The 26004-nt window shown below is 36.3% G+C and overlaps 1 protein-coding gene across 3 annotated transcripts in view; it reads right to left on the bottom strand.

Annotated features, from left to right (window-relative positions):
• Nucleotides 1–5332: 5332 nt before the first annotated feature.
• Nucleotides 5333–26004, bottom strand: part of MOXD1 (monooxygenase DBH like 1) — an 81532-nt gene continuing 60860 nt past the window's right edge. For 2 of the 3 annotated variants that reach the window (XM_082633743.1, XM_082633745.1), the window contains exons 8-12: nt 25733–25924; nt 24099–24158; nt 19916–20058; nt 9204–9372; nt 5333–8726 (exon numbers count right to left, since the gene is read on the bottom strand). In XM_082633743.1, coding sequence (XP_082489869.1) covers nt 8559–8726; nt 9204–9372; nt 19916–20058; nt 24099–24158; nt 25733–25924 — 732 coding nt within the window. In that variant the 3' untranslated portion in view covers nt 5333–8558. The remainder of the gene's footprint in view (nt 8727–9203; nt 9373–19915; nt 20059–24098; nt 24159–25732; nt 25925–26004) is intronic. The other variant, XM_082633744.1, reaches the window with a different exon arrangement.

The following is a 26004-nucleotide window of genomic DNA, read 5'->3' as shown; positions in this document are numbered from 1 at the left end:
AGAGTTTTTCTATTCATCCTCTAAGTATCTGAATTCATAAAGCTAGATCACATGATGGTTATCCTTTTGCCTATTTACAAAGCAAGCCCTGCGTACCGGACATGGCCTTAAGCTAGTCTCATAGTTCTGGTTACTGTGTTTTTCTACCAACAGTAAGATATCACATAAAATAACTTTATATGAAAAAGTTCGATTTACTTAGTCTGACATTACGTGCTTGATGTCACTTTTGGTACAAAACAAATTCAAAAATTTTTAAGTTTTAAATACGAAACATATTTAGCCTACTGGAAATTAACAACCTACTTTTATTAATTTTTTAATTTTTATTTATTTATTTATTCGTTTCTGTGCGAGGGCTTTCTCTAGTTGCGGCGAGTGGGGCCACTCTTCATTGCGGTGCGAGGGCCTCTCACTGTCGCGGCCTCTCTTGTTGCGGAGAACAGGCTCCAGACGCACAGGCTCAGCAGTTGTGGCTCACGGGCCCAGTTGCTCCGCGGCATGTGGGATCTTCCCAGACCAGGGCTCAAACCCGTGTCCCCTGCATTGGCAGGCAGATTCTCAACCACTGCGCCACCAGGGAAGCCCAACCTACTTTTATAAAAACTTTAAAAGCATAATTGGAGATACTCTAAAACTAAATATTTCAGAATTCTTTAACTAATACTTATAATGAAATTACTATAGGCAAGTTCACTGTGCTAAACTGTATCGGGGTTACAAAGGAAAATGAAAATTTTTCAGTTAAATCACATTAGACAGTCTAACGGACATGAATTTTAAAACGACGATTTGAAGAGGATTTTAGAAAATTTAATATCTTATTCTAGCTTCTTCATTGTACTTGGGTCAACTTTAAATCAATCTTATGTTCATTGTAATGAAGTAAGGCAGAGATTTAATGTCAAGTCATCACATCAGAATAAGTACTAAAAGCTGCTATGACCCGGAGACTAAGCATTGTGTAACAGTTCCAAGCAAAAGTGTTTTTCTGTAGATATGGAATATGAGCCACAGAACACAACCCAAGCTCTCCTCCTCTGAGAGCTCTCTGCTCGCTCATCCTACCCTTCTTATTCTTGTAAGCAGAGTGCTCACAAGTATAATTTATAAATTAAAGCTGAATGGATCCAAATCACGTGAAAAATAATATTCTTATTAGAGATGCAGGCATATCTTACTTAAAGGAAGCCCTTTTAACTGTTAAATAAACTCATCTGTAAATAATATAGAAAATAAGTTAACAGTCCTAAAAATATCACTAACATTGAGGGTAAATACAACACTTAATTGTAAGCAATATATAGGTCAAACATTACGATAAGTAAAGCTGTAAACTATATGTAAAAAAAAAAAAACTATGTCCCATGGCTATCAGAATTGATGCTATATTAGCTATGCAAAGAAAAATTAAAAATAAGAGATTTGTTTAAAGCCGTACCTACAATCTGTTTTTCTCCTGAGATTTGAACTTGACCTTTCTTGTTCACCAGTGTATTTCAAATCTGTAGCAGCATGTCTGGCTGAAGGGTAAATGATGGATGAAAAGTTAAAATTGTTTAAAGGCTGCACACGGACTTCCTGCAGAGCCCATATGTACAACCACATCTCAAATATGCAAAGGACAGACTGCAGGAAATCTTTGTTAATTGTAAAAATGGACGATTTTAATAAAGAAAAAAAGAAAATTTCTCCAGCTCATTAGCAATCACAAAAAGTGACAGAAAAAAACAGGCAACCCCAGGAGTAGGCCTAGGTACCATATTTGCTCACTTCTCCAAGTGCACTGCCCATATACGGCTCCTGGCTAGGGGAATGAAAGTGTCATAGTTTACTCCAAACCCTGTGCTTTTATAATTTGGAGACTATGGAGTTGTAAAGAACAGAGTACTTCATACGAGCACTAAATGGTCTGTGAAAAGTAACATTATCCTTGCAAATCCAGTGTGCCAGCTGAGCGATAGGGTTTATGACTCTAGAAAGATTAACCAATGACTTCAAGCACTGAAGACTTAGCCTCATCTGCCCTGGGAAACCCTGTACAGGGAGCCAGTGATGTAGATGCAGAGAGTTCCGGGGCAAAATTTCCTCCACTTTTCCTTGTTTACAGAGTGCGTTCTCGCTACTGCTCACAATCCCACTTAAGGGCGTCAAGCTATTATTAAAGAAGTGTATATATATATATTTTTTTTTTTTGATGGAGAACTAATGGACTTAATAATAAAGAGATTGGGAAGAAATGATTAAGATGGTTAGATCAGAATTGAAACTGGGAATTAAATTTAAAAAATGAAAACAGTGAGAGATAAGAGAACAGAAAGTTAAAGATCTAAATAATCCCAAAATTGAAGGTGAAAGTATAAAACACAAGCTACAGTAAAATGAAAATTTGGAAATTTTAGAAAGAGTCTTAGAATCATCACAGTAAAAGGTTAAGAAACTTAAGATTGACCTTCGAGCTAAACGCTCAAAAAGAAAGCTTAAACTTTAGGTAACTGAATTTAGAATTAGCAAGAATAAAGGTAATATGGAAGGAAGTAGGAAGAGTCCAACATGTGAAGCCTCAGAGCAGCTGGACGAATCCAGCATGTTTAAATCCTGCTCCAGAGCTGACAGGATTGACAAGAGATACACAAAGCGCCCTCTAGTGGCGAATAGAAACACGTTCCTTGTTTAATATGGATCTCTCTCTCACCCCACTCTTTTATTTCCCCCATCTTTCCTTATTTTTGGTTAACAGAGTATCATTATATTTAGTAGGATTATTTAGAAGAGTCCATTTTTCCAGAAATATCTTAATAAGAGAAGACAACTTATCAAATAATTTCTCAAGGTGAGGTGAAGGTACTGTAATCAAATGTGGAAGAAAAAGTCTCATGAAGCAATAAAAAATAGAGAACTTTAAAGCTATTCACACAAAAACTAATCAAATAAAAGACAAGAAACATAGTTAATTTGAACTCTGAATATCATTAGTTTCAATGAGAACAGATTATTTTCAAGAGGAACTAAAAGAGCAAAACAGTATTTTACCTCTTTGGAAACATAGCCAGTCATTAAATATGTTTTTTTTTTTTTTGAGGGAGTGATTGCCAAATTCACTCAGACCTAATGTTCATTTGATTATGTATCATTCACTCAGCAAAAGTGGTTTGGTTAAAGTCAAATTTCAGTTGATTATGTCTGTAAGGTAGGAGAGAAAATCTGCATTTGTTATCAGATACTGTGCACCTGAAATGTGAGATCTTGCAAAGGGAGGAAAAAACTAATAGACAACTCATTGTGCCAGGTGCTATACCTTCATTATCACATTTAATCCACAAGCAATTTTATTAGGTTAGAAATTATTATCCCTACTTTACCAATGGGAAACAGAAGCTTAGTAAATCCAAGTAATTTGGATCTAATTTATACACGTGTAGTTTGTAAAGTGATTGAAACTTAGGTCTGCTATGATTACTGCAGTACAACACGCTGTCTGCTTAGCTTTTCTGAATACAAATACTCACTTGTAAAAGCAGTTTTAAACACTGAGAAATGTGAAAGCACTTTGCAAATTCCAAAGCATTGTAGAAATATATGGAATTATTTTGGTTATCAAGATTTAATGGCCTTATTTAAAAATATTAAGGGAGAAATTGGTTCAATTCAGGATTGCATTCTACATTTGTAGATGGTTATTCCCAATTTTCATTTTTTTCATTACATCAATTCCACACCATTAGTCTGTGTCTATAGGTCTGAAACTTCCCAAAAATACAGTCTTATTTGTCAGCACTTCTCAGATACCTTATTCATGCCATGTAATTCATTTTAGTGTATTGTTTTAATTTAAAAAAGTAAATTCCCTTTTCTTTGTTCTCCGTAAATTGTACTAACTCTAGATTAATAAAAAATAGTGTGTTAGCAAAAAGAACAGCAAATAAGGAATAGACCAATGAACACACGTGGAAGGCCCGTGTCTGTTGGGTTATACTTTGCAGCTAGCCATGGACACGTTGCAATCTTCAGAAAAATTGTTACATAAATCTGGACATGCTCTGTGGGGAAAAGTGTGTGCCCCAAAGCTTGTTCCTTAGGGAACATTGCTCCACTACAACGTGGTAGAGTGGTCAATGAGTTCGGGAAATGTTTCATACTATATAGCTTGGACTTTCAAATGCACATTCATATATTCAAAACTCTGAAAAGTGCAACAGTAACCCTCTTTAACTTTGTATCAATTTTCCACCACTATTCATATTTTCCATGGAACACACCTCTCGCCAAGGGGGTAGGGGATGCTGCCATAAGTCTATTCAATTGACCATTTTCTTCTCATAAACTACCAGTTTGACTATGCTGGATTTGGATACAACTGTCAATCAAGATCTTGTAAGACTAAGATGACCAAAAATAGATAAAACTATATAAACTATGGTTGTGGTCCAAATAATCTATGGAAAAGGGATGATTCAGGATGGTGAATAAGCATTTCATAAAGCTAAATTTATTCAGTTTGAAGGACTGACATTTATTCTGAATCCTTCCATTTTAAAAATAAATAAATAAAGAGAGAAGATTTTATTTGGCTCAGCTATGAGCTTTACCACGAGGCTATAATCTCCATCATGGCAGAGACAATATCTGTTTTTACTCACAATTATAAACTCAACATTCTAGTAAGAACCTGGCTCCAAGTAGGCTTTCAAAAAAAATGTTAAATAAATACTAATTATCCTGTTTAGTGACCTACTTGACAAATATATATAATTGACAACACTATACTGGTCTGATAATTGTCTCTAAAACTCAAAACTCTTGGAATTTACTGGATTAGATGGAAGTCAATTTTGCTAAAAATATCTATTGCATCAGAGATTCTCTTCTGTAGTGCTATCTTTAGGAGGCAGCTATCCAAACAGACATTACGTTCCCAGCCCCTTTCACATTCCAGTGAAGCCATGTGACTAATTTTAATCAGCAGAGTGAAAGTGGTCACTTATGTCACTCTAGTTCAGGTCTTTCTCTGTTAGCCGGCTGAACGCATAGGACCCCCAGGCTCTAGGAATGATGGAACTGTAGGATCTTGGGTCCCTGAATCACCACAAAAAGAAAGCCCAGGGAGATCTGCTCAGTGCTTTGTGACCACCTAGAGGAGTGGGATAGGGAGGGTGGGAGGGAGATGCAAGAGGGAGGAGATATGGGGATATATGTATATGTATAGCTGATTCACTTTGTTATAAAGCAGAAACTAACAAGCCATTGTAAAGCAATTATACTCCAATAAAGATGTTTTTAAAAAAAAAGTTAAGCCAATTAGCAAATGAACCACACACATCAAACTAGTAAATGAATATGAAATAAACTTTATTATGTTAAGCCATTGATATTTTGGAATTTGTTTCGGAAGCTAGTGTTATCTAATATCAAATATGGATTCACATAAATATATACTTTCACAGACATATACTAGAAGCTTATGAACCAAAAAGTTAGAGTTGGTAGTCTCTAGGTAATAGGATTAACAGATTTGGGTTTTGTCTATTTTTTAAGTTACCATATTTTCTAAATTTTCTTCAGTGAATAGGCATTACTACACATTAGATTTATAATCAGGGGGAAAACATGAAATAAATGATACATATTTTTAATGATTTCTAGCTCCAAAACCTCTTCCTTTTTTGTTTTGGGATCCTTTCCAAATCCCTAAAATTTTCAAGCCCTTTGTTCTGGACCTCTAAACTGGGAATATATTCCATCCTTAGTCAGAACTGGCAAATTGCCAGTCATCCCTGCCCTTACCCATGGGTATCTGAGGCATAATCACATTCCAACTTCTCTCTTTGCCACTGTCTAGGGAAGATCACCTGCCTGGATCACTTTACTATAGGTGGATCTTTCATTATAGTATTTGTAACTTTTTATTCTGAAATAATTTCAAATTTTAAAAAGTTGCAAGAATAGTATTAAAAAACTTCTATATCTTTCACCCACAGTCCTCACTTGGTATCATTTTACCATACTGAATTATTATTCTCTCTCTGTGGACAGATGATAGATAGATAGATGATAGATGATAGATAGATAGATAGATAGGATTCTTTTCTGAACCATTTGAGAATAATTTGAACAATAAGTTGAAGGCATCTGGCAGTATTCATCAAAATTCTCAAACATATGCAATTATTAATATGTAATTCCACTTATAGTAACTTATAAGGCAATACTTATAGAAATGAGAGTTTTAATTATAAGAACGTTAATCACAGCAGTGTTTATCATACTGAAAAACTGGAAATGGCCTGTACGTCCAACATAAGAGTTTAGTTGAGCAAATTGTACAATGCAGTTATATCCTGCTTCCAAATGTCCTGCTATTTGTTATTCATCATTGGCCTCCGTAGCCATTAAGATAAAGTCCAGAGCTCTTAATTCATCTGCCTCTGTTGACTGCATCACTCTAATCACTCTTATCACCCTTGACCCTGCCTGAGACTACTCCAGAGAAAATGATCACCCAAGATACTTTCAACCTCACATGGCCTTGATGAATTTTGGTTTTATCATGGATGCTTCTCTGACCCTCCCCACACGGAGGCTCAAACCAGGGACCATTGTACATGGAGACTCTGTCCTCCCTTGAGTCTCAGGCACTCCTCCCTGATAGCCTAGGAAACAGGTACTGTGACTTGATCCAGGGCAGCAGTAAAAAGCCTGGGCTGTTCAGGAAGGTCTGCGCAACTACAGAGCAAACTAACTTAGAATATAATCAGAATCCAACCAAATATTCAACAGATAACCTATCCCAATTTCAAAGAAAGAGTCAATGCCTCAAAATTATATATATTCATGAGAATTCCTACGAGTAGAATGTCAGCTTTATTCTTAGCAACATCAAGTAGAAAAATAGATTCCCCTGGCTCCAAAAATTTGAGTTTCCAAAAGCTGTGTATCCTTTTCTAGCCAGCATGCGCACCTTCCTTACTAAGAACAATGAAAACAAATATAATATTACACAATTTCCAAAGGAAATCGTTTTACTTTGATATCTCAGGTTCAGAAATTCTGAAGTAAAAATAAACATGAAATTTCAAATAGGGAGTGTTTGAGATGATCATATTTCTTACATAAATATTTAGAAGGAAAATCATAGAATCTGATATAACACTTATGAAATAAAAAGAATTAAAGTTAACAATAAAATATTCCTCAAAAACATGACAAGTATTTCATTAGATGGACAAATTCTGAGAATCAAGAAGGAAAAACTCTGAAACACAATATTTATTTAAAAGACAATACAGTTTGTGTTGAAGACATTGTTTGCTAGGGAGAAATGGCTTAAAAATGGAATGCAAAAATGCAACATTCTTAATTGATTGGACTGTCAAATCAAGCGGTATTGAACCACTTGCTTCTCTCAAGGAGTATGCAAGATACCACACAAAAATTTAATTTTATTTAGTTTATTAATATTATCCAAACAGACTTAGTTTAAGAAATGAGCAAAAGACACAAAACAAGATTTGGCTAATCTATACTATACCAAGAGAACCAAAAAAGGTGACAAGATTTTCAGTTGGTGACAATTTTACGATGGAAAGTTAGTTTACTAACTAATATAAAAATACATCTACAATAGCAACTGTGACTCGGATTGAGCCAGTATGCAACACGTGTGACACCCACCATGGTCAGGGAGGTACTACAGGGGCCTCACACCCTCCTCAGCTGGTTCACACTATCTGGCCTTTGCCCTGGAGCCCCACAAAACACCCCTCACAGCACAGAGTTTGCAGCCAATTACATTTTCTCCTCAGCCTACAATCAGTTATGTACCATTTCTATGTTTCCCATAGCCTCTTTCTTTTTACATAGTGACAGAGCTCAAGGAAAAAACTCACCTGGCCAGTGCTGAGCAAGGAAGGGGGAGGTGGGGAAAAGTACTCTGAGATGGATTCAGGGTAGTTTGGGACTCAGACTCAGATAAATGAGGAGACTAGAATGGGCAACATCAGAAAGCACTGAGGTGCGTGGGTAATTCACAAAAAAGAACAGAACCAGATAACGTGGAAAGGTAGGAAGGACCGCTGTTAAATCTGGGAAGCCACACCAAAGGGCAATAAAGAGGAAGACAACTGCAATGGGGAGTACTTCCTTTTACACCTTTAAGATGAAAACATTTTAAAAAAAAAAGGAATATAGAAACCAAATCAACAATGTTAAAAAGTAAAATAACAAGGAGTATTTCAATAAAATGAAATACAGAAGGAGATAAAGAACTCTTTTACTTCCACTTGACTTTATCCATAGTTTTTAAGAGGTTATATGAAGTCAGGCCCGCTTTGCTCTATTTGGGGGTCAATACATTTTATCAGATGTTTCTGAGGAAAAGATGAGAACCCGACTGACATCTCTCAGGCAGCCTGGGAAGAGGGGGAGGGGAGGAAGGGAACATGTGAAAGGCAAGTCTCCAAGAGCTTCACCCTCACCCTTCATGCCCAAAGTGTCTTTAACCTGCACGTTAAATGTCAGGTTCGGATCTCGGAAAACCATGGTTACGGAGCACAACAGGATTACTGGCACAAGCCTGTGGAGCTTAGTGCGCCGCCCAGAACCATGAAGCACAGGAGCAGCTCGAGAGACACATTTCCACGCAGGGAAGTGGAAGAAGCTCCACACACCAAAGGCTCTGCTTTATAGGGTCTTTCTATATCTGGAGGTAATGCTGTCATCCCTTGAATCTGAAAAGGAAAAAGCAGACATTACCACTGAGTGCGTGATTTAAGAGCAGGACTGCGTGCTCAGCCCTTGCGCCTCTGCAGGGCTTAAAGGGGTGTTGGTGTGGATGCGGAATTTGTGCACCGTCCGGGTGTCAGAACCTTAAGGATTCCCAGCGAGGGGGCAAAGAGGGCCGGACACGCCTTTGGGAAAGAAGAGATAGAAAGCACGCTCTGTCTTTTTTTTTGAAGCTCTCATCCCATTTTATTCCTTCTTCACCCCAATTTTAGTTTTAGAATAGACTGCCTTCTTCAAAGGAAGTGGAATCAGGAGTTTTGGGCCAATCTAAGTAATCACTGCATAAATACGCAGACATATCAAAAGACAGCTGGACCACTGGGTTTACGGATATCTGTCTGTTCCTTTGATGGTATCTGTTGTGGAGTCAGGTAAGATGTAACATCTGGTTTCCCCGAAGACTGAAACAAAGTGGGGCTTACCGACCACTCTGCGTTGTCTGTCTTGGAACACCTCACGTTCACCGGCAGGCTAAGGACAATCTTATTGAAGGCAAGACCTTCCTTTTTAGTCCATTTAAACTTATTCATTGCATCCATGAAAGAAAGGTTTTTATACTGCTTGGGGCTTTTAATAATGAAAGGCCAGGTCCTGAATTTAAAATAAATAACCATAATTAGTCATATTCAGAACAAAAGCATTACATGTTTCCATCACTTTTCAACATTCTAAAATAGACTTCATACTTGTTCATTTTTACACACACAGATAACCTAATGCAAAGCACTAATGAACTCTTAAGCAGTTGCTAGAAGAAATACATATAAAATAAGGAGTCTTTTTTTAAAATCCTCGGTTTAGTAACAGATGGGTATTACTTTTTTTTTTTTTTTTTTTCATTACGCGGGCCTCTCACTGTTGTGTCCTCTCCCGTTGCGGAGCACAGGCTCCGGACGCGCAGGCTCAGCGGCCATGGCTCACGGGCCCAGCCACTCCACGGCATGTGGGATCTCCCCGGACCGGGGCACAAACCCGTGTCCCCTGCATTGGCAGGTGGACTCTCAACCACTGCGCCACCAGGGAAGCCCTAGGTATTACTTTTAAACAAATCGTTTTGGCTTAGAAAGCTTCCCCAGAGCCTCATAATTCCTCACGTACTTGTTTTGGTTCTAGTTAACAATATAACTGGTAAGCATTCAGTTCTGACGAGTATAATGTTAATGGTGTAATGAAGAAACGTACAGAATCTCAAAAGGTACTGAACAACGTTGGAAATTTCAATTCCATGCTGTTGAAAAGCCTGACCCCTGCTGGCTGCCCTGTTTTAGCTTGCCTAAGTGACAAAAAGTTTTGAAAAATTTGAAATTGAACCAGTGTTTTTAATACTCCACTGAGAAAAAAATACTCTACAGAGGATACACTCTGCTTCTACTTGCTGCTCTAAAAAAATATATGTTAAGTGTCCAAGAAAGAAGAACGAAATCACAGAAGAATGACATGACCAGCTTCAAGAGGTACTCTTCAGGTGATGTCTTTCATTAAATATAAGTTTGATATTATTGATTCTTGAAAAAAGGAAAAGTGAAAAAAAAAAGGAAAAGTGTAAGTGTTGGCATAGCTCAGAAATTTACATAAACTACTCCACGGACCTTCCAGGAGATTATCATGGGTAACCAGTAGGTATTTGGCTCCCTTGACACCCCAAGAGGAAGTTCCAGTGATTTTCAGTAACTAACAATGAATTAACCTCCAGCTAAGGAATCTACATTTTTAATATTTGATTTTCACAATTTCTTCATTTAATTATGTCACTACCGCCTCTCTCTCTTACACACATAACCTACTCAGGCACATTGAATATTATCTTTTTAATTAAATTAAACATCCTTTATTAATCTTTTACAGTTAGGAAGATAAATTTTTAATGTTTAAAACAAAGTCATTTCCTCTGTACTCTAATTAAGACAATGAATAATACAATAGGTCATATATGAGAATCTTTATATACTTTATTCCTAACCTTCTTTTTCCTTTAATTAAAGTCCATATATCTTTGTTGAGTTTTAAATGTACTATTTTGCGCAGAGACCTTAAAGTACCATAGAGAGCAATCACCATCACACTACATTAAACATATCTAGCAATGACCTTAGATCTATAACATTGTAAATTAAATACACTGTGAAGACTTGCAGAGATACAATCCAGAATTAGTATAAAATAAAACTTGTACATGTAAAAACTTGCATAAAGTAAAAATTTGACTTGAAAGGGGCCCATTATATTTACATACAATGTCCTTTTAAATACACTAAAAGCTTTATATTTCATTAACTATAAAATAACTTTAAATCAAATATTAAAAATCAAATTTACTTTTCAAAGAGATAAGGTATTTGTCTTTAAAAAAGGAAAATCAACTTAATCACCAGGGAAATGCTGGGGGTTGGGGGGTGGGAGTGGGGGGGTGTGTGGAGATCATCAGCCTGTAATCACATAAAACACCACAAGGTGGCAATGGAATCTCTACTAAAGTACTAAGGAGGACTAAGTGCCCTAAATTTTCTGCAGCTTTGCTGGTAAGAGTGAATAGTGTATTACATACGTAGATGAAATCTTAAAAAGTTTTACTGCTAAAACAAATTAGTAAACTAGTACCTGTTTGAGATTTCACAGTATAAAATGACAGAAGAGGTATAAACACATTTATTTACTTACTATAAATATATGGAAAAGGATGTAGGAAAGGGCAAACCCAATGAATCCTATGTTGGAGCCAGCATGACAGGCTGGGTGAGGAGAAGCACGTCACAACCTCCCTGACCTGGCATCTTGTCTCATTGTTATTGTCTCCTTTCCCTTCCTACTAAATTTGTCCAGGCTCCTACTCTGTAACATCACACCAACTAATTTCCTAACCTTTCCAGCTGTCCTACACCACACTTCCAGATTACCATTGGAGAAAAGAGAAGGAAAAGACAGAATGAGTAGAAATCCTGAAAAAGTAAATATTTATCCTGAGTATTTTTCCTTAAAAGACTAAGCTGTAAACCAGAAACAGGTAATGTTGAAGTAGCAAGTTCTTCTGCTCTCACTGGGACTGGGACTTAGTTATTAGAAACACTAGGAATGTTCTAGAAATTAAAAGTTATATTTCTGAACATCTGGGCAGTGTCCAAATGACTACCCAGATATACATATAAATAGAAGGGTATTATTTATATATCACTATAGTTGATAAAAAGGAAGGGTTTAATATTGATGAGTAACTTTCCTTTGTAAGCTTAATTTAATTGACTAGTTGATTTAAAAATACACGAATATGGAATAAACTTAGATTATCCAAGATAATTTTGGAAAAAGAAAAAAAATGACAAGTTTGGAGACTTACACATTACACACTCTTATTTCAAGATTTACTATAAAACTATAATAATAATCGAGTGTGGTATTATAGTACAGCTAAACATGTACCACAATGAAACAGAACTCAGAGTCCAGAAATTGTCAGTATATGGTGAAATGATTTTCAGCAAACCTTCCAGAGTAATTATATAGGAAAGGGGTAGTTTTTTTCATCAAATGGTTCTTGTACAACTTGATATCTGTATGAAATACAATGAACCTCAGCATATACAACACACAAAAAATTATTCAAAATGAATCATCAACCTAAAGCTAAAACTGTAAAGTTTTTAGGAAAAAAAACAGGAGAAAATCTTCACAACCTTGGGCAGGCAGCAATTTCTTACGTGGGATATCAAAAGCACAAAACAAACCAAAAATGATAAAACAGACTTCAAAAAATACAGTTGAAAAAGTAAAATCAAGCCAGACTGGGAAAAATTATTTGCAAACATATACCTGACAAAGATTTATATCCAAAGTATAAAGAACTTTTTAAAATTATGAAGGACTCTTACAACTCAATAAATTTTAAAAAAGTAACCCAATTAAATGGACAAGAATTTGAACCATTATGAAGGAACATATATAAATGACTAATAACCATGTGAAAAGACACTCTATATCATGCATCATGGGGAAATGGAAAATAAAACTACAATAAGATACCACTGCATACACATTAAAATAGATAAAATTTAAAATATGGAAAACACAAAATACATTGGGAAGATTGTTAAGCAGTAGGAGATCTTATTAATCTGGTGAGAATGTAAAAAGGTACGCTATTCTGGAGAACATTTTGAGAGTCTTATGCAGTAAACATAAACTTAGTGTACAATCCAGGGATTCCACCACTAGGTGTTAACCCAGAAATTGAAAACATATGTCCATACAAGGATGAACACAATCACGTTCATAGCAACTTTCTTCATAATAGTCACAAACTGGAAAGAATCCAAATGTCTTTCAACTGGTGAATCGATAAATGAATCTGGGTATATACACACTGAGGAATACTACTCAGCAATAAAATGGAAAGGACTGCTGATACATACATACATATATATTTATGTATATATATGAATCTCAGTATATATTCATCAGTTTAGATGAATCTCAGAAACATTGTAAGTTAAAGAAGTCAGGCACAAAATAGTATATACCATCTTATCCTATTTTCATAAAATCTAGAAAAGATCAAAGCCATGGTTTCCTGGAGTTTTGTGTGGAGGGGCGATTGTCTCCAGAGGTGTGAGAGAAGTTTTGGCGGTGATGAAAATGCTCTATATCTCATTTGTGATGTGGTTAAACAGGGGTACACATCTGAGAAAACTTTAGAACAGTATACTTAACCATAGGGGCATTTTATTGTAGGTATGTTCTACCTCAAGCAATTTGACTGAAAAAAAAAAACATAACAAACCAACAAAAAAGACACAGTGTATACTTTACCAATCAAATTGTTAAAGAAGGAAACCAGGAAATCTGACTTAACGAGGCACAACTCCCAATCCTCTCGACACTCCCTGAGCCAGTGAATGTTGCGAAGCACCCAGTAAAGCTGAATCTCCCTGATAGAAGCAAAAGCTTGAGAGCTGCAACAGATTTGACAGCATGATATAAGGCCTGGGACATTCCCTTATGGAAAGGCATTCAGCCTAACCACTTAGTAAACATCCTCTAATAGATTTTTAATAAAATCTGAGGAAGGAATAACCCATGCATTGTGATATAGAGTCCCACCTCTACACACACAGCCCTTTACCCTCAAAATATAGAAAAGGAAGTACATAAAAATACATCACCCAAACTTCAAACTGTGGTGTGGAGAGAAAGAAAGCTACTCTCAGATTTGCTTAGAAGGTAGTAAAAATTCACCTATATTTTACCAGAGCAAAGAGAAGTTCTAAACAGAGCTGGCTCAGCATAAGCAAGAAATGACAAACAACCATGCAAACTTAGGGTGAAAGGAAATTATATCACATTTCATATAAGGAGACAGAAAAAATCAACTCTAGAAGAAGATATAAATCAATTATACTGGAGAGAATTCCCACAAGTGTTTCACGCTGTAAGTTTATTTAATAAGAACATGAATTCAATTAAACAAGAGCTCAAATACAAGATGATAAAACAACACAATGAAATGAAAAGAGGGATAGCAGACTAAAGTTAATATATTTAAGACAAAAAAAATTAGTACTAAATAAGTTAGAAAAAACAGGAAGCAGAAGAGCATTTCTGAAAAATTATGGGAAAATGCTTGAGAAAAATCCCAAATAGATTAGAAAAAAGTTTGTAGACATAAGATAAAATGTCCTTGAAATGAAAAAAAAGAAGTGAATATATGTACTGAAAGAACACTTGGTGTTTCAGGAGAATTTGATTCATATGCTCAACACTGAAATATGTTCAATTTAACTTATGAATTCTCCAGGTAGAGGAAGAATGAGCCCATTCATCCAAAGACATCTCCAAAGGGGAAAAAAACCCTATGACCCCAAAATATTATATCCAGCCAAATGCTGCCCAAATATAAATGCAGAAATTTTCAAACATAAAAAGAACTCAGGGCATAAAGCACATGGAAGCCCTTCTTGATTAAGCAACTTGAGGACAAAACCCTGAGGAATCAAATTAAAGAACTCAGAAATGCAGAAATCATATAAAGATTAGGGATTATCACTGAATCTATAAAAGTTGCATTAAATATTGTGGAAATTATGTTTTAGAATTAAATGTGAAAACTAAAAATCTTGAGAATACAAAAATTCTAATATAAATAATAAATATTTGGAGGTACAAAAGGGAGTTTGGGAGAAAATGTGAAAGTGTGAATGTCCTCAATCTTTATGATCTAAAACTGAAACATGTTTTCAAAAAAATGTGTTAATATCTTTTATGATCTATTTTCTCAACATTTGAGAGCTCCTTTATACAATATTATCTCTTGTAGTTAAAAACAATAGCAGTGCTGGGCTTCCCTGGTGGCGCAGTGGTTGAGAGTCCGCCTGCCGATGCAGAGGACACAGGTTCGTGTCCCGGTGCGGGAAGATCCCACGTGCCATGGAGCGGCTGGGCCCGTGAGCCATGGCCGCTGAGCCTGCACGTCCGGAGCCTGTGCTCCGCAACGGGAGAGGCCACAACAGTGAGAGGCCCTTGTACTGCAAAAAAAAAAAAAAAAAAAAAATAGAAATGCTTATTTGTTCAACAATTATTCAATTTTGATTTAGTTTCTTTTTCTTCTGATAAATTAAAACAAAATTAAATTTTAATATTTTTGCTTAAAGCAGTGCACAAATTATAATCTTTCTAATGCTACTCTATTCATCTTCATATCAATACCTACATAGAAAAATGTCTGTAATGACATTCCATTAATGTTAGTGTTGCTTATTTCTAGCAGAATTTGGGGTGATTGCTTTCGTCCTCTTTTTTTTAAAATTTATTTATTTTTGGCTGCGTTGGGTCTTTGCTGTGCGTGGGCTTTCTCTAGTTGCGGCGAGTGAGGGCTACTCTTCATTGAGGTGCACGGGCTTCTCACTGCGGTGGCTTCTGTTGTTGTGGAGCACGGGCTCTAGGAGCACGGGCTTCAGTAGTTGTGGCATGCAGGCTCACTAGTTGTGGCTCGCGGGCTCTAGAGCACTGGCTCAGTAGTTGTGGTGCACGGGCTTAGTTGCTCCGCGGCATGTGGGATCTTCCTGGACCAGGGCTCGAACCCATGTCCCCTGCCCTGGCAGGGGGATCCTCAATCGCTGTGCCACCAGGGAAGCCCTGTCCTCTTTTTTAAAACCTTTTTCTGCATTACCTAAGCTCTTTATCATAAAGCCTGCGTGACTTTTACACCTTATCAACATAAAGTAATTTTTTTCCTGCAAAGAAAAATACAAACACCTCTCTTGATTTTGTTTTTAAGAAATAGAACAAATAAGGCAGGAACTTTCCATCACATAAACCTCACTGAAACCACACAGACAGTGGTGATATATGGTGCAGCAGAGAATACAAATTTATCTGACCTCATTGTCTACTCTGTTATCTGATCTTTGGGAGTTTTTTGTTTTTCCTTAAGCCTTGCCAGATCTGTAGGAGGCAGAGAAAAACTGCATCCCCCAAAACAGACAAATCCTGAGACAGGATGTACTTGTCTCTATCTTTCCACCAATGCATCCTTTAATCCTAGAATTGCTACAGAATGTTTAAAAAAAAACTGGACACCTAAATAGTCCTTACATTAAAAGCAAAAATAAGAGATTCTAGGTTATATGTTATATATATTCCTGTTTAGTATTGTGTCCTAAAACCAAATTCGTGGTATTCTTATAAGCAAAACAGAAAAAAAGCACTCAAACCATTTCTCTCTTTCTGATCTTTTCACCAGAACCTTGTTGGTTTGGCCTTTAATGATTATTATGTCATTGTGATGATGAACTAGACTTGAAAGTTTGATTTAAAGTCCAAACATGTATTTTATAACAGAGGCTCTTTTTCACTCATATTTTTGAAGAATAACTATATTTAACCATGTAGTTAAATGGTTTTATGTGGGCAATGACATCTCAAAACTGGCCTTGTTCTTTGAAGCAACCCTCCCTGTCTTTCGAAGTGATGAAAACCCCAACTTCAATATTTCCTGAAGGAGACCAAACGTGCGGACACTGACAGAGCTCGTTGGGACACAGGAGCTGAGTGTTTCAGAGGCTTCATGCAAGTTGAACACAAAAGAAAATAACTGGACCACAGAACATGTTTCATTCGTCTTGTAAATACACAGTTTTGAATGTTCATCCAACATTCACTCCAACATTCTCTTGATTAGGAAAAGTTTCTAGTCAATATGTTAAAAATATTCTAAAGGGAAAAAAAAACTATTAAGTCTTAGTAAGAAACAATATAATCTCAATATTTTAAAGACAAGACTACACCTTATTGTTTTTAGAATGATTTTTATGTGTTGTTTTGATTATTGATATTTTTATTTACTTATTTGCAATGTAGTTATTGATTGTGAACAGAAAGGCACATATATCATCAACCACAATACAAACCCTAGCTCCCCCATTTAGTATGTACTCTATGAGGTTGAACAGATTTTTAATCTCTTAGCTTCCATTTCCTTCTCTAAACTGGGATTGCAAATACTGCTCTACCTATTGGAATTGTGTGAAAATAAATTAAATGAAATCATGTATGTGAAAATACTTTATAACCTACAACCTAATTTACACCAGCATTTTGTTATTTGTATTTTAGTAGATACAGACTTATTGTCTAGTGGTCATTGGGTTGTCTGGATAAGAACTCAGCAGAACATATCTATGAATAGCAGGTTTAATTTAAAAAGAAGAGTGTTTTTAGTTCCTAATTTATAATCCCCATAAAATTTTGGAACAAAAAGGAGACCGGGGCCTCCCTGGTGGCGCAGTGGTTGAGAGTCCGCCTGCCGATGCAGGGGATACGGGTTCGTGCCCTGGTCTGGGAGGATCCCATATGCCGCGGAGCGGCTGGGCCCGTGAGCCATGGCCGCTGAGCCTGTGCGTCCGGAGCCTGTGCTCCGCAACGGGAGAGGCCACAACAGTGAGAGGCCCGCGTACAGCAAAAAAAAAAAAAAAAAAAAGGAGACCGTAAGTATATCCTCCTTCAGATCTGCATTTTACCACATCCTCATTAAGAGTTTATTTAACCTCTGCTTAAATACACCCCCTCAAAAATCTATGTGTATCTTTTGCCTAATTACACCAGTCCTTTTCATTTTGAAAAATCCTAATCATTAGAAAATTCGTCCTTACATTAAGATAAAATCTACACTTCAAAATTTCTACCAGCCACCCTAATTCTCCTTTGTGGCACTAAGAATGGATAAAATCCTTTTATTTTGCATCAACCTTAATATTAATAATATTAATTAATTAATAATAATTCTCAATTTCTTCTTCAAACATGTTTCCCTGCACCATTCACATATCATTACTTTCCCTTTACTCTTCTCTTTCCCTCACCATCTCCCAGAGATGCAATCAATCAACAAGTCCAGAGAGTGCTACCTTCAAAAGCTAACCTGATTGGAACCATTTCTCATAAACACTATTGGCACCATCCTGGTCCAAGGCACCCTCAGCTCTCAACTGGACAATCACAAGTCTCCAGGTAGATATTATTCTTTCCAATCTTGCCCTCCTAGAGTCCTTTCTCAACACAGTAGCTAAATTAACATTCTTAATACCCTATACCCTATAATAGCTTCTCTTCGCACTTAAAACCCAAAGTCCTTATGTTGCCTAAAAAGTTCTACACTATATGGTCCCACTTGCTCTTAGACCTCCTCACCTACTCTGCCAAATTTCACTCTGCTTCAGCCATACTCACCTTCTTGCTGTTCTTTGAACATGCTAGCCTCATACCCACCATCCATTATACTGGCTTTTCTCCCTGAAGAGTATACTTCCATATCTTTCCTTGGCTGGCTCCTGATCACTGAGGTCTCTGCTCAAACATCACCTCCTGCTATGATCTGAATATTTGTGTTCCGCCACCCCCTGAAATTCACATGTTGAAATCTTAATGTCCAGGGTGACATTATTAGGAGGTGGGGCCTTTGGGAGGTTCTGTCCTCATAAATGGGATTAGTGCCCTTATAGAAGCAGCTTGAGAAAGCTCCCTTGACCCTCTGCCACATGAGGTCACTGTGAGAAGATGGCTGTCTGTGAGGAAATGGGTCCTCACCAGATGTTGAATCTGCCAGAATCTTGATCTTGGACTTCTCAGGCTCCAGAACAGTGACAGGTAAATTTTCTGTTGTTTATAAGCTACCCTATCTATGGCAGTAATAAGAGTCCAAATGGACTAAGACACCTCCCGAGAAAAGCTCTCACCACCCTACTGAGAACAACTATACACTTCCTTCACTGTCTTGATTATTTTCATAGCATCTTTTAATATCTGAAATTTTATATTATGTTGTTTATTTGCTTATTACCTCCTCCCCACTCTAGCACACAATCTCAAGGGAGCAGGAATAATATTTCTCTTGTTTATAATTTTATCCTAAGTCATTTCTATTATATGCAATTGTGCAGAAAGAGTTAACATAGAAGGTCTGAGACGGCCATCCTTAGGAACACCTGCTTGGAAGGCTGACCTTTGGCTGGCATCAGGGAACTTAAATAGCAAACAATTTCCTATAGGACATAAAACTTTCTCCAAATGATAAGAGTAATTTACTGTACCTAGACTGTCTGTACAAATGATGCTGTTTATGTTGAACACTTGCTTTCCTTCTGAGAATCTGGAATTTTGGTATTTTCTAAGCAGAGGGCACCTATGTGACCAGCCCCAAGTAGAAACTCTCAGCACTGAGTCTCTAATGAGCTTCTCCAGTTGACAACACTTCATATACGTTGTCATAATTTGACGTGAGTGGAATTAAGCACACTCTGTGTGACTCCACTAGGAGAGGTCTCTTGGAAGCTTGCACTTGGTTTACTGTGTGGACTTTACCTCATGTGCCTTTTCCTTTTGTTCATTTTTCTTTATATTCTTTCACTGTAATAAATATTAGTCATGAGTACAACTATAAGCTGAATCCTTTAGGTCTTCCTAGAAAACTACTGAAGCTAAGAGTAGTCTCAAGGACCCTGGACATAACAAGCAAGAAGGTCCCTTGGACTCCCCAATTGAAAATAATCAAATAGAACAGCACATTAAGGAATCCCATAACATGGTGATGAATCTAGTATGAAAATAAAGCCCATCCTTACCCCTACCATGAAATCCATTTACTACTTACGTGACTGGCCTGTAGATCTCCTTAACACCAATGAACTGAAGTTGTTCCATAATGTCTGGGATACTTGCACATCGAGTAAGATTAATTCGTGGGTAATAAAGAAGGTATGAGAGACACATTTCATTCCTGGTGCTTAATCCTCCCTGAAAATGGAGATACTTTATTTAGAAAAGTATATGTTCCACCAACTCTGATACTTATAGCACACAAGCTGCAAACGTTATGCAGTTTCTTTCCATATTGAAATGACCTTAAAGCTGAAAAATAATCACTTAAAGGCCAATTTGGTTTTTCAAAAGATAGTGGCACATTTAAAAATTAATAAAGTTATTTCCATCTCTTTAAAAGCTGCCTTTCTTAAATAACTTAATAATCTCCTCAAAGTTCAGTGTATGTGATGTAAACTTCTCACCACAGTGAACATTTCAGAGGATGTTCAGTAACAAGATACCAATCGGTCAGTTTGATGGAATCTTTGCCTGATTGCACTGAGTTTTCCATAATCTTGCTGTCATGTATATAAACATCAGCAGCTGCATACCACAGGGGAGGCACAGTTCACAGTTTGAATCTAAGTAGTAAATTATGTACTAATTAAAAAAGAACAGCATCTGGAGTTGCTACAACAATGTCCAATTTTCAACCAAAAGTTATTAAACATGAAAAGAAACAGGAAACTATGATCTGTATTCAGGACAAAAAGTTAGTAGAAATAAATTGTGAGAGGACATGGATGTTGGATTTAGCAAAGACTTAAAAACAGACATAAATATATTTAAAGAGCTAAAGAAAGATGTTCAAATAATTAATGGTAAATATGTTAAAAATGAGTGAACAGGGCTTCCCTAGTGGCACAGTGGTTGAGAGTCCGCCTGCCGATGCAGGGGACCTGGGTTCGTGCCCCGGTCCAGGAAGATCCCACATGCCACAGAGCAGCTAGGCCCATGAGCCATGGCCGCTGAGCCTGCACGTCTGGAGCCTGTGCTCCGCAACGGGAGAGGCCATAACAGTGAGAGGCCCGCATACCGCAAAAAAAAAAAAAAAAAAAAAAAAAGAGTGAACAAATAAGGAATAACATCAGACAAAGGAAAACATTAGAAAAAAGAACTGCATAGAAATTCTAGAGTTGAAAGGTACTATATCTAAATTAAAAATTCACAGGATGAGCTTGAGAGCAACTTGACATGGCAGAGGAAGGAAGCCGTGAACTTGAAGATCAATCCATAGCAATTTCCCAACCCAAAGAACAGAGAAAAAAAGACTAAAGAAAGTGAAAACACCTCAGAGATCTGTAGGATAATGTTAAATGTTCCATGTATGTAATTTGAATTCCAGAATGAGAGGGAAGAGAAAAAAAGAATAGAAAAACATATTTGAAAAAAATGGTGGAAATCCTCCCAAATTTAGTGAAAAACATTAACTTACAGACCCAAGAAGCTCAATAAATGCCAAAGATAATTATGAAGACAACCATACCTAGACACATCATAGTCATATTGCTAAAAGCCAAAGACAAAGAGAAAATCTTGAAAGCGGCAAAGAAAAACAATACATTGCATACAGGGGAACAGTAATACAGTGAACAACCAACATTTCATCATAAATGATGGAAGTAACAAAACGATATTGGAATCACATTTTCAAGTGCTCCAGGGAAAAAGAAATTAACCAAGAATTCTGTATCCAGCAAATCATCTATCTTTCAAAAGTGAAGGTGAAAAACATAGTAGTGTTGTTCATAGTTATACATTAACATAGTGGTTAATATGCAATGATTTTACAAATTGCAAAACAGAATGCTTTGCACTTGATGCAGGATTGGGCAAAAGGAGAAGCTGATCTGCAAATGAGGTGCAGCTGACACCTCAGTAAATATATTTAATCTGTCCTTGAGCTGGGATGGCTATTCAGAGTTATACCAAATTGTAGGAAGGGAATTGGGCTTTTGTATTCTCACATCAACCAGTCATTGGCTGCTGGCTGCCCCACTGAAGAGAGTATAACTTTAAGTGGGTCATTCCTTGACACCAATGGCAATGTCCAGTGAGGGACACACTTCTGCTATTTTTCTATTGTATGTTTGTCTTATGTTATGGATTTATAGAATTTATTTTATATGCTGGATACTAATGCTTTATGTATTGCAATTTTTTTCAGTTTAGAACTTATCTTTTCACTTAATAGTGTTTTTTGGGTAACCAAAAGTGTTAAGGTAATCAAATTCATCAATATTCTAATTTATAGTTTGCACTTTTTATGTTCTGTTTAATAAGTTCTTACCCCAAAGTACTAAAGTTATATTTATATATATTTTTCCTAATGGTTTTAATATTTTGTTTTTCACATTTTAATGTTTAATCTACCTGGAAATGATTTTTTTGTGTATTGCGGGAGATAAAGATGTAATTTTATTTTTGTCATCTGGATACCCAACTGTGCCAGTAATTCTTTAATGGAAAAGTCCATCCTTTGCCATTTATCTGAATGCCATTTCTATCTTAAACCAAGTTTCCATATAGGGGGTTTGTAGGTCTGTTTCCAAGATCCCTATTCTGCTCCACTCTTCCAACTCTGGACCCAAACCACACTATTAATCACCATAGCTTTAAAATAAGTCATCAAATCTAGTAGCTTGTTTCCCATCTTGTTCTTTTTAGTGGTGTCTTGCCAATTCTTAACCCTTTGCTCTTTTATGTAGATTTTACAATCAATTTGCTCCGTGTAAAAGCTAAAACTGTAACATTTTTAGAAAAAAATTTTTTTAAAAATAGGAGAAAACCTTTGGCTAGGTGAAGATTTCTTCGTTAGACACCAAAACCCCAAATCATAAAATCTCTCTGATCTTTCTTTACTGGAATTATATCAAATTTATAAACCAATTTAAAAAGAAAGAGTATCTTTGTTTCACTGAGCTTTTCTATCCATGAACACAGTATCTCTTAATTTCTTTAGGTGATCTTTAATGTCTTGCATAATGACTAATAATTTTCTCCATAGAGATCAAACACATCTAATGTTATTTTATTTCTATAGGATTTATAGCCTTAAATTGAATTTTCTTGAGATAATTTATTGTACACTAAAATACAATTAACTTTAGATTTATCAGTTTGGGGGAGGTTCTGATGTGGAAAATTACAATATCTGTAAATAATGTGTTTTACTTCTTCGCTTCTTCCTTTCTGATCTTTATATCTCATTTTTTTCTTTTCTACTACGATATTGAATAAAACCAGTGATAATAAACATCCTTGTCTTCTTCCTGACTTTAAAGAATTACTTCTAGTATTTCACTTAGTTTGATATTTGCTATAGATTTTTCACAGCTAATCTTTATCTGGTTAAGGCAATTCTCTCCTATTCCTAGTTTGCTAAATGTCCTTTATTCCCCCCATGACTGACAAATTTTATGAATGCTTTTTCTGCCCCTATTGAAGTGATCATAAGTCTTTTTCCTTCGATCTCTTAATGTATAATGGCATTAGTGTATTTTCTAATTTGAACCAATTTTACATTCCTTAGTTAAGCCCAAATCAGTCCTAATGTTACATTTTTATATAACGCTGGATTTGGTTTGTCAATACTTTGTCAAAGTTACTTCCCTCTGGTGCATGTTGTGGACCTTTCTCATATTGCTCATATCAAGTTTCAGTATTAAGCTTATGCTAACTTCATAAAATGAGTTGGTAGAAGGTGTTCCCCCTTTTTTTGTGCTCCCTGGAAGAGACCGAGGAAGGCATGAGTGATTTATTTCTTGAATGTTTGGCAGAACTCCCCAGTAAATCTGTTGGGACCAGATTTCTCTTTGGGTCAGAAGCACTAAGGTCATGGAATTTATTCTTCCTTTTGAAGTCTTGATTCATCTAAGTCCAGATTCACACGCGTGGTCATTAAAGACCACAGGTCTTTATTAATAATATTTGGTGAGGAAAAACTGAAAGACTAAGGATAGCTTTTCATGAAAGGGTCACTAAATTATACTGCAAATATTACCAAAGTATCATTAGTTAATCTTATAAAATGCTAAAACAGCTCTGATTTTACTTTTATGATGATTCACGTTCAAGATATTCAGGAATTTTGCTTCCAAATGTGAATGCTTTTCACTTTTTTCTCTTCTAAAATCAAAGTTTATTCCTCCTCCTCCACAAATAAATTTTAATAATAATAAAATTCTTCTTACCCAAGTCATCCGGGCTCTATCTTTTGTGTTGTAGCGACACTCAGTAATTAGATTATCTCCCTAAAACATAAAAGTAGAAGCTTTCATATTGGAGTTTCATGTTGTTCTATTTATCTAATACATTTGTAGACCAACAGTTTAATTTGCTATATGAATGTATGCATTAAGTAATTTGATTCATAAGAAGACCTTTGATCTATTAAATTCTAGGTTTGCTAGTATCATAAGCAAGCAAACAAACAAATAAGGCTCTCTTTGTTCAGGCCAGACTCCACCATGTTCTAGCTGCATGACCTTAGGTAAGGAAATGACTCAACTGGGCACAATTTGTTCACCTAAAAAATAATGATAAAAATGGCACTTATCTTGCACAGCTGTTGGGAGGAGATTACATGACAGAGCACACACTTAGCTCTTAGTACAGACTAAACACTTCATAAATGTTAGCCACAGATACTAGTTATTGTGATTATCTCCTCATTTACATTATTTTCTTTAAAGGTCTTTAGGTATTCATTTTCTTAAAACAGGTTTATGAGGCAAATTACTAGTAATTTATTTTTCCCATACTTTCCAACCTTTTGAACAGTTCTGCACATAATGAAAATAATTTTTTATGGCTCCCCAGTCAAGTAAGTGGACAGGCTATTCATCAGAGGGAGTGAGCTCTGGGTAATGGCCCCCAGATTTGTCCTCCCTGCCTAGATATTCAGAGAGCCCAGAGATCAGTATCTCAACATATTTATACCCTACTTATGGCACACCAGTTTTGTGTCACAGGGAGTTCTGAGATAACCCAGTGAAACTGGTTGACGAGTCCCAAGACAAGACAACACCATACAATGGAGGGTAGTCCTTAAGGATCTTGAGATCACTGTTTCTCAAATTTCATCTTCCTACTCTCAGGGTGTATCAGGGAATTTCTGCATGTAGAAAAGATACTGCTATTACTCTCACTTCATAACTTGTATAAGTATCTGACTTTTAAGAAGAGAATAAGGGTAGGAATTTATATAACTATTGAGCTTGATGGCCATTAAATAAAAATTTTGACAAAATGAAGCATCATAAAATTTTTTAAATTCTTCATTATTATAAAACATAAAATTCTCTTCTGTGTCCTTCCACTAGAACCCCAAGTACTGTTGCAAGCTGGATTACACACAATAGAATAATTAGCTATGTCTAAATATCTTTGTCAAATGAAAGAATTACCTTATATTCACGTTTACTGAAATAAAACTTCCAAAAACTATCTTATGGTGAAAGCAAACTTCTGATCTTACCATTACCTGAACTGCAAGCCAAAGGATTGTTAACTGGGGAGTCAAGTAAAAAAAAAAAAATTAAAAAAATTAAAAAAAAATAAAGATGCTTACAGCACAAAACCCAAGTTTTTATTTTCTTTTTAAATCAACAACTTGAGTTGCCCCTGGGAATAGTAAGAAAAATGAGTTTCAGTTTGGGAAAACAGATCAAACACATTCCATGTGGCTTGTGCAACAGCCATGGTGGGTGGCTTTGAGGATATGGATGAGCGATTTATTTCACCAATAGAAACCTGGCTAATTCTCAGCAGACCTATGTCTCAGGACTTTGATGACATTCAGTGAAAAAGAACAAAACAATCATACTGGTAAAATTGTTCGTTCTTCCTTTAGGTACTGAAACTCCTGGAAATTGAAGTCAAAATCATCATCATAAGCGAGTAATCCCATTTCCTCCCCTTTGCGAAAATGACGCAGCCTGATGCCTCTGCCTGCCAGGTGAGCGTGGAGCAGAACAGCAAACACGTGGATGCCACTTGGCTTTTCAACTTCCAAAGCCTACAGGGGACACAGGGGAGGCCTGATTAGCCCAAATAAGCTCAGACAGTTTACCTTAAAACAGACTTGTAGAGACAACT

This window comes from Mesoplodon mirus (genome assembly GCF_964341445.2).
Source record: "Mesoplodon mirus genome assembly, chromosome: 10".
NCBI classification, from domain to species: Eukaryota; Metazoa; Chordata; class Mammalia; order Artiodactyla; family Ziphiidae; genus Mesoplodon; species Mesoplodon mirus.
The sequence above is the reverse complement of the archived record's forward strand: the minus strand, read 5'-3'. Positions and strand labels throughout refer to the sequence as shown.